Source organism: Apus apus, chromosome 3, assembly GCF_020740795.1.
Source record: "Apus apus isolate bApuApu2 chromosome 3, bApuApu2.pri.cur, whole genome shotgun sequence".
Classification (NCBI taxonomy): Eukaryota; Metazoa; Chordata; class Aves; order Apodiformes; family Apodidae; genus Apus; species Apus apus.
Window position 1 is genome coordinate 94,804,422 of NC_067284.1, and position 12,626 is coordinate 94,817,047.

A 12,626-nucleotide genomic window follows, 5' to 3' on the forward strand; every position below is an offset into this window, starting at 1 on the left:
ATGATCTTTAAGGTCCTTTCCAACTCAAACCATTCTGTGATTCCGTAATTCTGTTTTCCGGACTACCAACAATAATTAAAGTATTAGGATTTTTAGTGGAACTTCAAAAGTATGACAATACCATGGGAGGTTTCATAGTTTTTCTTGAAACAGGATTTACGAAACATGACTGGAGAAATTCTGAGGTTATCCATGAAGCCTCACATATTTTACTTCACCTTTACATACTGCTTAATATTATTTATAATATGATTTGTTTGTCTTTGCATGTAGCTCTAGATATTCAGTGTAGACCATTGCTTGAATCTTTAAATAAATAAATAGATAAAGGCAAGAGCCTTTTGCATTTATTGTTTTCTGAAAATGCTTCCAGTGGAACAAGCAAGATGACATCTTCATATCTTGACATAAGCATAAAGTTGCTGACTTGAGTCCTTTTCTAAAAATAGAGATGAGACTAAGTGGATTTTTTAAAAATCAAGGTTTCAAATAAATATGTGTAGAAGGAAAACACCTTGATATTAAACCAAAGACGCTCAATAGTGTCTTGTATTTTGTTTTGATTCAGAATAAAAATGGAAATGTTATTATTGTGTTTATAGGTCAGCTCTTCCACCACATTGTCAGTGTAATTTCCAAAAGTTGCAAATCTCTGTCCCATAGGGACGGCAAAAATGCACATCTTTTTTCACCTGCAAATTTCAAAGCTACCAGAGATACAGGCAGCTCAGATTGATAAGCTTCTCAACTTTGATTCTCTCTATTCTAGGCAGATCCAGTAGGCTTTCAGAAAGCTTTAATTTACAGCAGGTGTGGGAGGCAAATGGGCTTATTGACTGCTCCCCCATTTCACTCCAAGTGAGAAATTACTTGCTTTCTTCCCTCTGTCTTTTGGGGGTCACTCACACTAAGATGAAATGTAAAAAGTGTGTGTGTGTGTGTGGCGTGGAGGGGGGTAACTCTCCTTTCTTACTCTCACTGCTTAGTCTCTGGTTAACATGTTGAGGCTGTGCCTGGGATGAACTACTTCAGCTAATTGCCATCCTGACAGTGATATAAGACCATGGAGCTTCACAGCTTGGTATCAGCAGGCTCCTCAAGTATTTTGGTGGGACTACAGGACATTGTTGACTGAAAAGCAGGAATTGTTTGTGTGGTATAACTATGTTAGAAATGGTTTATTTTATGATTGGAATCTGTTATAGGATATTATTAAGTAAACAAGAATGAGCCTAGCTGAGTGTATCCCAAAAGGAAATACTGATTTTCTGTTGTTTGTCACCTTAGAAACAAATGATTGAGTGGTTTGGCCTGTTTGCTCCATAAAATGATCTTTTTGTAGCGTTTATCTAGCCTGACACAATTATGCATTTTTTTTGTTTTGTCAATGCAAATATGGAAATTATGATCTAAGTAATGTATGACCATTTTATTTCTTCTCTAAGCTTTCTAGAGCAAGTATGTTTTTAAGGAGAGCTAGCTATGATCCTGACTAAAAAAAAATAAATTGTTTCTATCCATCTGAAATAGTGAAACTATCTATTTTGCTAAATGAAAACAAAAATTTAAAAAAAGAGTAAAATAAAATAACAGGGACTTATCTGATTTCACCTGCCTGTGGTTTGGAGATTCTTGAGAAGCAGAGTTAGAAATGCCAGATTTGAAGAGCCAGGTAATCTCGGAATGGATTTCATTTTTACCGAATGCATAAAAGGTAAAGCTTAAGAATTGCTGTGACTGAATTTTTTGGGGTTTTTTTAAAGTGCTTTTAATATATATATATATATATTTTTTTTTTTTTTTTTTTTTTCCCCCCCCCTCCCCCAATGTAGGCGGCACATACTGCTCTTCACAGTAAGTTCACCCATAGGGCACCATGTTCATCTGTGTAGCTTGGTGCCTTGTGTCTTTGGAGAAGAGGACACGGTGATGTCAGGTCTTGAAAAGGTATGCATAACCAGAACTAGTCAAGAGTTGCAATAGAGGTGTTTCTGACTACTAATTACTTTTAAATTTAAGTACTGTTGCATCTTCATTTAGAGTTCTAATATTTAATAATATAATTAAATGTACGTACGTATGTATGTATGTATCAGATGACACTAAGTTGGGTAGGAGTGTCAATCTGCTTGAGGGCAGGGAAGAACTACAAAAGGATCTGGACTGGCTTGATGGATGGGCCAAGGCCAATGGCATGACTTTCAATAAGGCCAAATGTCAGATCCTGCACTTTGACCACAACAACCCCTGGCAGTGGTACAGGCTTGGGGAGGATTGGCTGGAGAGCTGCCCAGCAGGGAGGGACCTGGGGGTGCTGGTAGACAGCCGGCTGAACATGAGCCAGCAGTGTGCCCAGGTGGCCAAGAAGGCCAACAGCATCCTGGCCTGCATCAGGAATAGTGTGACCATCAGGACCAAGGAGGTACTTGGCCTGGGTGAGGCTGCACCTCAAATACTGTGTGCAGTTTTGGGCACTGCAATATGAGAAGGACATCAAGGTGCTGGAGAGGGTGCAAAGAAGGGCAACTAGGATGATTAGGGCTCTGGAGAACTGGCCCTATGAGGAGAGGCTGAGGGAGCTGGGGCTGTTCAGCCTGGAGAAGAGGAGGCTGAGGGGAAACCTCATGGCCCTCTACAAATACCTGAAAGGAGGTTGTAGTGGGTGGGTATTGGCCTCTTCTCCCTAATCACCAGTGATAGGACAAGAGGAAATGGAGTCAAACTGCACCAGAGGAGGTTTGGATTGGACATGAGGAAAAATTTCTTCACTGGAAGAGTGGTGAGGCATTGGAATAGCCTGCCCAGGGAGGCGGTGGAGGCACCGTCCCTGGAAGCGTTCAAAAAACAGGTAGATGTGGTGCTTTAGGAGATTGTTTAGTGTCATGGGGGTTCAGGGCTGGTGGTTGGACTTGGTCTTGAAGGTCTTTTCCAACCTTAATGACTACGTGATTTTACAACATCAGTTTCAATATGATATTGCAATAATTTTCTTAAATGTATAAGTAATCACTGGGTAGGATTTTGGATTACATAGAAAAGCAATGTAAAATAGAATGCTAAAAATATTGTTGTTGAAATACACGTCAGGGGTAGAGTATAAGCTCTCTTTTTGAGGCATGTCATAAAGTACACGTGCAGAAACTAATATATTAAAAAATACCTGCCGAGTAAAATAAACTGTCACATCAGTAAAGTTTGTTTTGTCTCATGAGATCACGTATTACTCACGGAGTCCCAGAGCAGCTTTTACACATACAATGAACAATTGATTCAAACAACTTTTCATAGCTAAGAGGCCCAGGGGAGTAATTACTACAGCCTTTGTTCTTCACTGCCTACCATCCAGACAAATAACACTTCCATCCATATTTTTGAGATTTCTTTGGCAAGCAGTTGGCCCAAATATTTGCTGTGGTTACTCTGGGGAGGGAGGATATCATCTAGAGCAAAGTTGTGCCAAAATATTTTGAAAGGTGAGTGCAACAGCATTCTAGGTTCAGGGTCCTAATAACAGGACATAAAAGCAGCTTATGCAAGTTTATTACATTTATTGTATCAAAGAATTTTAAACATAAGCAGTTGGACAACTAAAAATGTCTTGTGGCTGTACTATACCCTTGTCTTCAGTTTGTGGATGAAAAGCTGTTCCTCGTGAAGACAGTAAAGCAGAAATATATCCTGGGGTCTTCTTTGCACTTTTTTCAAGACAGCAATTTCTCTGCAGAGTGTCATCTGCAGGAATGTATCCACATTCTTGCACAGAAATCCTGATGAAGATTAATGATGCTTTGGGCAGCATGTATTTGGTGTTGTTTTCAGCAGGATACAAGTACTCATCTATCCTTTTATAACAGAAGAGATGCTGTGCCTTTCAGCTAACAGAAGGCTTATTATCACTGCAGTAGAAAGTCTCTATGTGAACCTATTTCTGATTAAATGTTCTAGGACTAATGATACAGGAAAAATAAAATCCTGAACAGACATTTGTTGTGCTGCCTCTTATAGTGTTGTAATGTTTTAATTTTAATAGATAAAACTGGTGAAAATTTTGTATGCTTTGAATACCAGAGATCTAATTGATTTTACAGTTTATATAATTAATAACAATTGCTTGGCTTATGAAAAGTTTTGTACTTCAGCACAGAAAAAAAAGCTTGTGTGCTGTCACAGCCTAGAAAGAAAACAAAAGAAAATCTTAAAGCAATCTTTCTAAAAATAGTTGTTTTTCTTCTCTCTCTCTTTAGGAGAGCTGCCGGTTTATAGGACAGGCTACAGCTATCCTGAAAGCTATTGGAAATGTGATAAATAATTTCAGCAGTGAGCCTGAGCTTTCTACAGCACTGAAGGAGTTAGATCGAACTCATTGTCCTCCTGGCCTCCATGGTACTGAAGTGGCTGCAGAACACTACAAGGTGAACAAACAATTTTAAAAAACGCTTATCTAAAGGCTACAGAAGCTGGATAACAGCTTAACATTGTCATTATACTTTTCAAACAAATTACTGTGCTCCTTAGTGCTCCAAATGTGGGATTTGTTGTTAAGTGTAAACCCAAATGGCGTAACTTAAAACTGTGTTATAATTGTCTTCTTTTAATACGAAAAAATTTAATATGCACAGAATAGCACATTCCAGATATGAGTCCCTAATTTTGTAAGTTTCATTTAGCACACTTTGTGGTAGGGAGCATGATATTTTTTATTGTATTATTTCATTTTGGGTTTAAAAGACTACCTGAAATGCAGAAAAGCCAGAATGGTTCCTTTATGTGCCTAACGTTGATGACACAGAAAAACATTATTACAGCTTATGTTACTGAAGAAAGTCATGAAGTTTTTTTACTTGCAGCATTTCTGACTTGTTTTTTGTTTGGTTGGTTGGTTGTTTTTTTTAAACTGCATCATTCTTACTCAACTTTTCTGCTCGGCATGTGTGTGAAAGGGTCTTTAGATACATGATGAATAAGTTACACTTTTCTGTAGTTCTCTATACTATCACTTCAATATTATAAAAAGACTGCAAAAAATATGCAAAAGGCATACCAATTTTTATGTATACATAAATGTTGATAATACTGCTATAACTTGATTTCTTTACAGTCGGTACTTTATATATTCAAGATTCACTTACTTTCATCAGAATACTAGAAAGCTCATGCAGTTTATACCATGTATTTTAGAAGACTGAATAGAAGAAAGGGATTAATATTTTTATAATCACCGATATTGAAAGGCAGACCACCTAAGCCAGTGCTTTTATACATGGGCTTGACACCAGGCTTAAAACAACAAAATTAAGAAAATTGTGTGCCACTCATGAAAGGTAATTTTCATGACAAGTCCAACATAAAAATAAATCAATTTGACTTCTCTGGTCTGGAAAATACAATATTTAAATTTATATTTTCATATTAAATATGTGCAAAACTTAGTGACTTTAAGAACAACTAACAGGCATGAGCATACATATCCTTCCTCTCTCTTCCAAGAAGGCCAGTGTATAGTTATACAGGAATAAAAAACCTGAAATGAGAGAAATAAGAGGTACTGAGCCATTAGTGACTCCAGAATGAAAATAAGGAAATAATCTATCTTTAATACAAACAGTGAAAAAATATTCTGAATGTAAACATGTACTAAAGTAGATTCTTTCTTCACCAGTCTTAAAGCTTTCAACATAAAGAAGTTTCTATTAATATCAAAAAATACATAACTTAGAATAAAATGTTTTCAGAAAGCAGGAAAATCTTAAAATAAGGACAATGAAAGAAAAATTTTGTTTTCCAGTAAGTTGTTACTATGTTCTTTGATTCAAATTATTAAACCAGCTCTGAAAAACACTCTTAACACTTCCATTTTTTGGAAGAAGGAGAAAGACTGGATTTCTGCTCTTTAAAGAGCATCACTATGTTGAGGATGCATATAAAACCATCGCTTTAGTCATGTAAGTAGGACATGAAATATTCCCCTCTTTCCCAACAATATATTTCTACTTTTCTTTGTGGTGCTACCTCCTAATTCAGTAAGCATGCTCATTCAGTTGTTGGTCTCAGTTATGAAAACCTTAATTAGAATCCCAGTTTTCATTATGGTGATTGTAATGTGTTCTGTCCTCTGGTAGGAGACCATCAACTAATTTCACAAAATGTTCTAAGATACTTTCAGGTGATACAAATTTAAGCTATAGTTAATCAGTCCTATGTTTAATAAGACAGGCATGAAACAAATTCTCTCTTGATTTTGGCTTGAAGCATTGTCCTACTGTTGGGACTGATTTTTCAAATGCTATATTTGTTAGAGAAAGTTAAAGACTTCATTTTTACCTAAAAGAAGGTAAGAGCTAAAATGTTTTTAAAACAATAATGCAAAGCAATATCAATCAGCTTTTATAAATTATTCCTTCTTTAAATGCTTTTCTTATTTTTTATTTTAGGTTTTCAATAATGCATTTTGGTATTTGATCAAGTACGTAACAGGCAGGGAGAATTTTGACAGCTACAAATTCGCCTTCAGGTCCTTCACTTTGGATTTTAAAGACATTGAGATTTTTGAGGATGACACTTGGTCTTCAGGTATTGCATTGGTATTAATAATTGCTTTGTATATTTCTGCCCATTCTTATTTTCAAGGAAGCAAGCTCTTCACTAATCTTGTGTTTTCTTCCTGAAATAAACATGGTTCCTTTCTTATGAGATGCCTAAGCCTTCTACTGTTCTCAGCACATCTGAGACTAATTTCAAAATGGAAATCATCCTTTTTTTTTTCTGTTCCAGAAAGTTTGTCCAAGTTTTGTGAATTTATAATAAATAAATTTCTGAAATTTTCCTTTGTCTTCCTTGATTTGTATTTGTTAGTATTGATTGACAAGCATGAACAACCATCTACAGATGCTTTTTTTTTTTTTGCCTGATGTACTGCAGATCATGACTCGTTCAAATTACCAGCTGAAGAGACCTTAAATTACTCGAGTTAGTGCCTTAATTGAAAGTTCACCTATTTCCTGTTGATGGGTTGAAGTGTTTTTTTTCATTTGGGGAATGTTTTGGGTTTTGCTTGCTTGCTTGTTTGTTTTTTAAGCTTGTTTCAGATATTGAAAAATGGATGACTGGACATTTGCTCAAGACCACATGCAACCTGCTCTAACTTGATCCTGGTTTGCATGTGGGTTTAGAGCAGATGACCTTCAGTGTTCTCCTCCAGCCTATATTACTCTGTGATTAGATGTTTGTGTTTTATGCAAGTGGTTGTACCATCCATATTGTTGAGTTCCAACCTGTTGTCTGTTGAAATGGGCTTGTGCAACCTTTCAGCCACTAAATATTAAAGAGGCATTCTAGGGTTTGGAAATTAGGCAATAATGAGGAATGATGGCTGGGTACACAGTCACACTTAAGAGTATTCATTAAAAGAGATTAGACTGAAATCTGTCATCTCCTGGCTGATGACAGCAATATATTTTCTTAAGCTTGTTTGTCCCATTTTTCAAGCAAATTGATCTCTTTCCTCCTCCTTTTTCTTTGTTGGTTCTTCCTTTTGGAGCACTGTTTCCTTCCTCTGACGCTGTCTCACTGCCCTCATTCTTTATCTGTGCAGTTCAAAAAGCTCATTAATAATCCGTCAGAACCTACTAATTTTTGTTACGCTCCAAAACTCATTGGTAACAGAAAGTCACAGTCAGATAAATGAACCCCTGCTTTATCACAGATCTTATCTGTATTTCATGGCTCCTTTGCAAAGGTTGAATACAATGTTTTGAATAACAGTGGTATATAAATTTTCACTTAATAAACTGGTGATATTGAGAGACAGAAGTGCTTAAAGTCTTGTGAAGCTCTTTTAAGCTGTGTTCAGAGTTAGGATTTAATGTTATCAAATCCTGTGGGTTCATATTTGGGAGGATACTTTAAAATCACATTAGGAGACTTGATTTTTAAAAATGCACTGCAATAGGTGTCTGTAAAGAGTAGTATGAATTCAGTGATTTGGTATCTGGAATTAGCATGCTCACTTTGTATAATTACATAGTATATTTTGTCTAATTTTATTGTGATAAGAGCAAAACTTTAAGAGCAGTGTTTTTTGTCACAAATGGAAATTTTTATGCAGAAACCATGCTGTTTCCGGAATATAGCACTCATAACTCTGAGGGGTTTTGGGGTGGTTGGTTGTTTTCTGTTTTGTTTTGTTGTTGTTGTTTTCAGTTTCATTGCAGGCAGCTACAGGACTTCCTGCTTTATTGATGCTGCTCATTCCCTTCTTTCAGAGAGCTGTGGGAGGAGTTCCCTTAATAGCTGGCAGAACCGAACTCCTACTTCTGAAGAGGAAGCAAAAGCTAGTAAAATTCAAGCTTGCTGGAGAGGAGCTTATGTTAGGAAAGTACTGAACAGCAGAAAACCAGGTGTGTGCTTTAAAAATACCTTTAAAAAAAGTTTTATACTTCACCATATTAAATGATTCACCAGAAGGATTTTGTTACTGATTAATATCTAGGAAAAAGGAACTGATATGCAATAGAGTGTTCTAGTTTAATCTATGACCTGTTCTTTTATTTTTTTTCACTCATATTATTATCCTCCTCCTTTCTCCCATTATTTGTAATTTTCTCTAACATGTCATTAAAGTGTTATTACTCCCCCCACTTTATTTTTTTGTTTTCCCCCTCTATTTTTGCACCAATTGCTTATGCAATAAAGAAGGATTTCATTTAACTTCAGTCTTGAAAAGTTAGACAACAGGTCTAAACTAGTTGCCTAGTCTTCATCTGTATTCTGTGGATAGAAATAGACACCTTGAAATAAGAACACATCCTGTAATCAGAGAAGTATCAAACATGAGTGAGATTAACTACCCACTGGAGCTGCCTGATTATTTTTAGCTACACAGGTTGCCTAGGCACATAACTACTCACTCATACTGTCTGCAAATAAAAGCTGCTGGGACCCAAACAATGTATTCTCCAAGGACAGAGATCACCTCATAGCCTACAACATGTTCTAGTGAAAAAAAAACTGTAAATCAGAACAAATATTGTTCACATCATTTTTGCAGTTGCAGGAGTGCTGAAAAGTAGAAAGGTGATCATGAAGCAGATTTCCTTTGTCAAAGGAGAAATTAGTTTTCAGCTCAGTGAGACTTCTGTAAAATTCCAGATAAAAACTGGTGATTCATAAGAATTTACTTGTGCAAGTGGCATTTTTCACAAGTGTTTGGCTGGTGTGTATTTAGAACAATACAAAAGTTAGATGTTGTATTTTCTTATTTTATTTTATTCTTTCCAGGTACTAGAGAAAATGCTAATGTCAAAGAATCCTTGCAAAAATTGTGGACTGTGATTGAGTTAGACTTTGAAAACTGTGCTGTGCTACTGTTAAGGTAATTATGTAATAAATTAAACTGGTTTATTGCAGTCAGTACCACAGAATTGCTGTAAATTCCTGGTTCACAAAATAAATATCATAAGAGAAATACTAGTTTAAAAATTACAAAACTGTTTGAACAGATGAGATGTGTTTGGCAAAGACAGATATTCTGTGCTTTATTCTGTTTTTCATACATGAGTAAAACTACAGAAAATTAATTTTTAGAAATGTGTTACAGGTTTTTTCTTAGAGGTTAAGCTAGAACATTACCTTTCTCCTGGATTTAATTTTTTCATATCCTGTAGGCTATGAATAAGTTACTGATTCCTTAGTTAAATAGCTAGCCAGTAGATTTACAGAAACATTTTGATACATGCATCTGATAAAGAATCCTTGTTGACATTAGGAAGGTATTAGCTATGCTATTAAATTGTGCCACAGTTTATACCATCAGAGGATGTGTTTGTAGCTCCTGCTTAAAGGGAAGTAGATGTATTTCTAGGCAGATTCTTTCCCTGGCATTTAATCACAGCTTTTGCAAAGTTAGCTACTTTAATCTGAACAGTGTTCATCAAGTCATTTGCAAGCATGACACCCTTTGGGATTCATGTATTATTTTCATTACCTCTTTGAAAAAACTCAGCAAGTGTTCGCACAACTGATGTAGCAGTAGATCAGTTCTGCCAATGGTGAGGAGTAAGAACTGGCAATAATTACTAGCTGCAGGTATAAATCCTTACTCCTTATAACCAGCAGTTTGAGTAACACTCATATGAAGTATAATTTTATTTTACTTTTTAGTGATTCTAATCCTGTAAAGCCTTTGTATGTTGATGGGACCAGGACCTTACAACCACAGCCTTGTTCCAAATGTTAGACCTCAGTTCTAGATGTGTAACATCTCTAAATTAGCAAATATCAGTCTTTAGTCTACCTTCAGACTTTTAAAACTTGTGGGAGAGACTATTAGGCATTGTCCCGCGGCATGCATTTGAGTGTTGAAATTATGCTAAGATGTTTTTAATCTTTTTTAACAGCTGACATACTTGCATTTAATATAACAAGCTAGCACCTCAGCTATTAAAGTAATATGCAGGAATTCTGCGAGTTCAGTTTTAGGGTAAAAGTTTTCCCATTCTCGAACCCCAGACTAACTGGAGGCTGGAAGCAGTACCATTTTACAAAGCAGCCAGGAATGTCTTTCATATCATTTTTAAATTTAGTTGGTTTTGCTTTTATAACTTTCTTGTTCAAAAAAGTTTTAAAAGGCATTAAAGCAGTTTTTAATCTCCTAATGATGTCACAGCTTTAGGATGACAGCTTCAGATTAAGAAATAGGAGTTATAGCTGCTATTAAAGAAAAAAAAAAAAAAGAAAAAGGAAGTTTTTGTAGAAGCCATAACATTTTGGTCTATTAGAAGCAGCTTTACTCATGGGTAGACTGACTGATAGAAATATTTGTATGGAAATATTGGCCATTATGTGCCTTTAGCTCTAAGAGAGCTGATCCCTACCTGTTTTATTGTTTTTGAGAGTGAAGAGCTACCAGAGAAACAACAGTAACACATTTTATAACATAGCTTTATATTCATGCAGGAAGCAGTGTTCAGGGCTAGCAAAAGTTAAGGACAAGACATATGTGCCCTCCTGATTAGATTTAAATATTTATCTTATCTGCTTTCCAGAGAAATGTTTAAAAGAAAGTGTAAATCAATTGAAATGTTTCCTTGTTATGAAGATGAATGGTGTAAGACCTGTTTTGCTGACTATGCTGTAACATATGCTGATCAGCCACCCAATGTGTGGTTTGTGGTTTTTAGGTGAGTTTCCTACAGCCCTATTGATACAGTAACCTGCTTTAAAAACATTGTTTTATGCAACTCATCTTGTCTTGAATTCTAATGTATACGCTTACTTCATGTTACACAAATAATTTCATTTGTGAAAATAATATTATTTCATTCTTATTTTTTTTAGAGAAATATTTCTTGTTCCAGAAGAAATGCTTATAGTGCCAAAGGTGTATACCACTATCCCTTACTGTAGACTTCATGTTGTTGATAATGACACACTGGAGGAAATGCCAAATGTCTTTTTCAAAGTGGCACCTCATGTTTATCGCAAGAATAAGGTAAATGCAAAGAAAAAGTGTAATTTAAAAAATAATAACTGGACATTTTCAGCTAAGTCATAATGCTCTACTTAGAAGCAAGCACTTATTTACTAATTTGAACAGAGACCATCACTGATCTGTTTATGTGCTAAACCTTTTACCATGAAGGAATAGCCTTAATTTTCATTTCTATTCTTTACTGTTGCCAAATGGAGGAATATTGTCCAAATTCCCTATGCTGTGCTACTCAGTGACAAGGTAGTTGCTTGCTGATGCTGTCTATCTGACAGGGCAACCTTCAAGAGTTAAGGGCCAAACTAAGAATGAGGTTTAAATAGCCTTTAACAGGTAACACAATAATTAAATTAACATGCATCTTCAGCTGCTAATGATAATTGCAGCATTGAAGCCAAGTACAGCTTTAGATACGTGCCTCCTCACAGCCTATGTCTTATCTCAGAAACATTAGTGCAAATTGCTTTTTAAAAAATAACTCCATTATTTAATAATTATCACAGCTTCCCCTCCTCCTGGATTTTTAGCTTTAGACTAAAGAATACAGTTTGTTCAGTCTTACCTTGCAAGTCACATGTTCTACCTTGTTTACTCACTCCAGAGTTTTCCCAGTTCCTGATGTATTTTCTTGTTTATCATGTACAACACTGAGCACAGTAAACTTTGCACCAAGAATTAACCTGTGACCATAAAAATGATGAATAAGGGACAATTAGTTTACATGCCATGTGTGCTTTACTTCTGCTAATATATCCAGGTGTGATGCTTGCTCTATTTTGCAACACCACTGTTGACTCATGGTGCTTTCCTGAAGAGCCGAATCCTGTCATTTATTATTCTTGACTACATATAGGGTATTTGACTTGATTTTAATTATATTTTTTCAGACCACTTCCCTACCTTAAAATAATCTTGAATTCTTTGTCTCTTCCTCTAAAGTTACAATCCTCCATATTTTGTGGTATAAATTTATTAAACACGTAAATTCTCCGTACAATCATCCATGTTACTAACGAAAATACTGAACAGAATCAGACTTTCATTGATTGCATCCTGCTTTTCCAGAAGGAGCCATAAATATGTGCTTTGTGGGTGTGTTCAACAGCCCCCCCTAGTTTCTCCACTCAGCATTTCCTTAGGC

General features: G+C 35.8%; 1 protein-coding gene across 1 annotated transcript in view; it reads left to right on the plus strand.

Annotated features, from left to right (window-relative positions):
* The window catches only part of ADGB (androglobin), a 107,333-nt gene that overhangs the window by 64,177 nt on the left and 30,530 nt on the right, over positions 1-12,626 (plus strand). Inside the window, exons 20-26 of the mRNA XM_051615054.1 lie at positions 1,833-1,947; positions 4,245-4,412; positions 6,432-6,570; positions 8,262-8,396; positions 9,277-9,370; positions 11,043-11,177; positions 11,335-11,488. Of these exons, the coding sequence (XP_051471014.1) occupies positions 1,833-1,947; positions 4,245-4,412; positions 6,432-6,570; positions 8,262-8,396; positions 9,277-9,370; positions 11,043-11,177; positions 11,335-11,488 (940 nt within the window). The remainder of the gene's footprint in view (positions 1-1,832; positions 1,948-4,244; positions 4,413-6,431; positions 6,571-8,261; positions 8,397-9,276; positions 9,371-11,042; positions 11,178-11,334; positions 11,489-12,626) is intronic.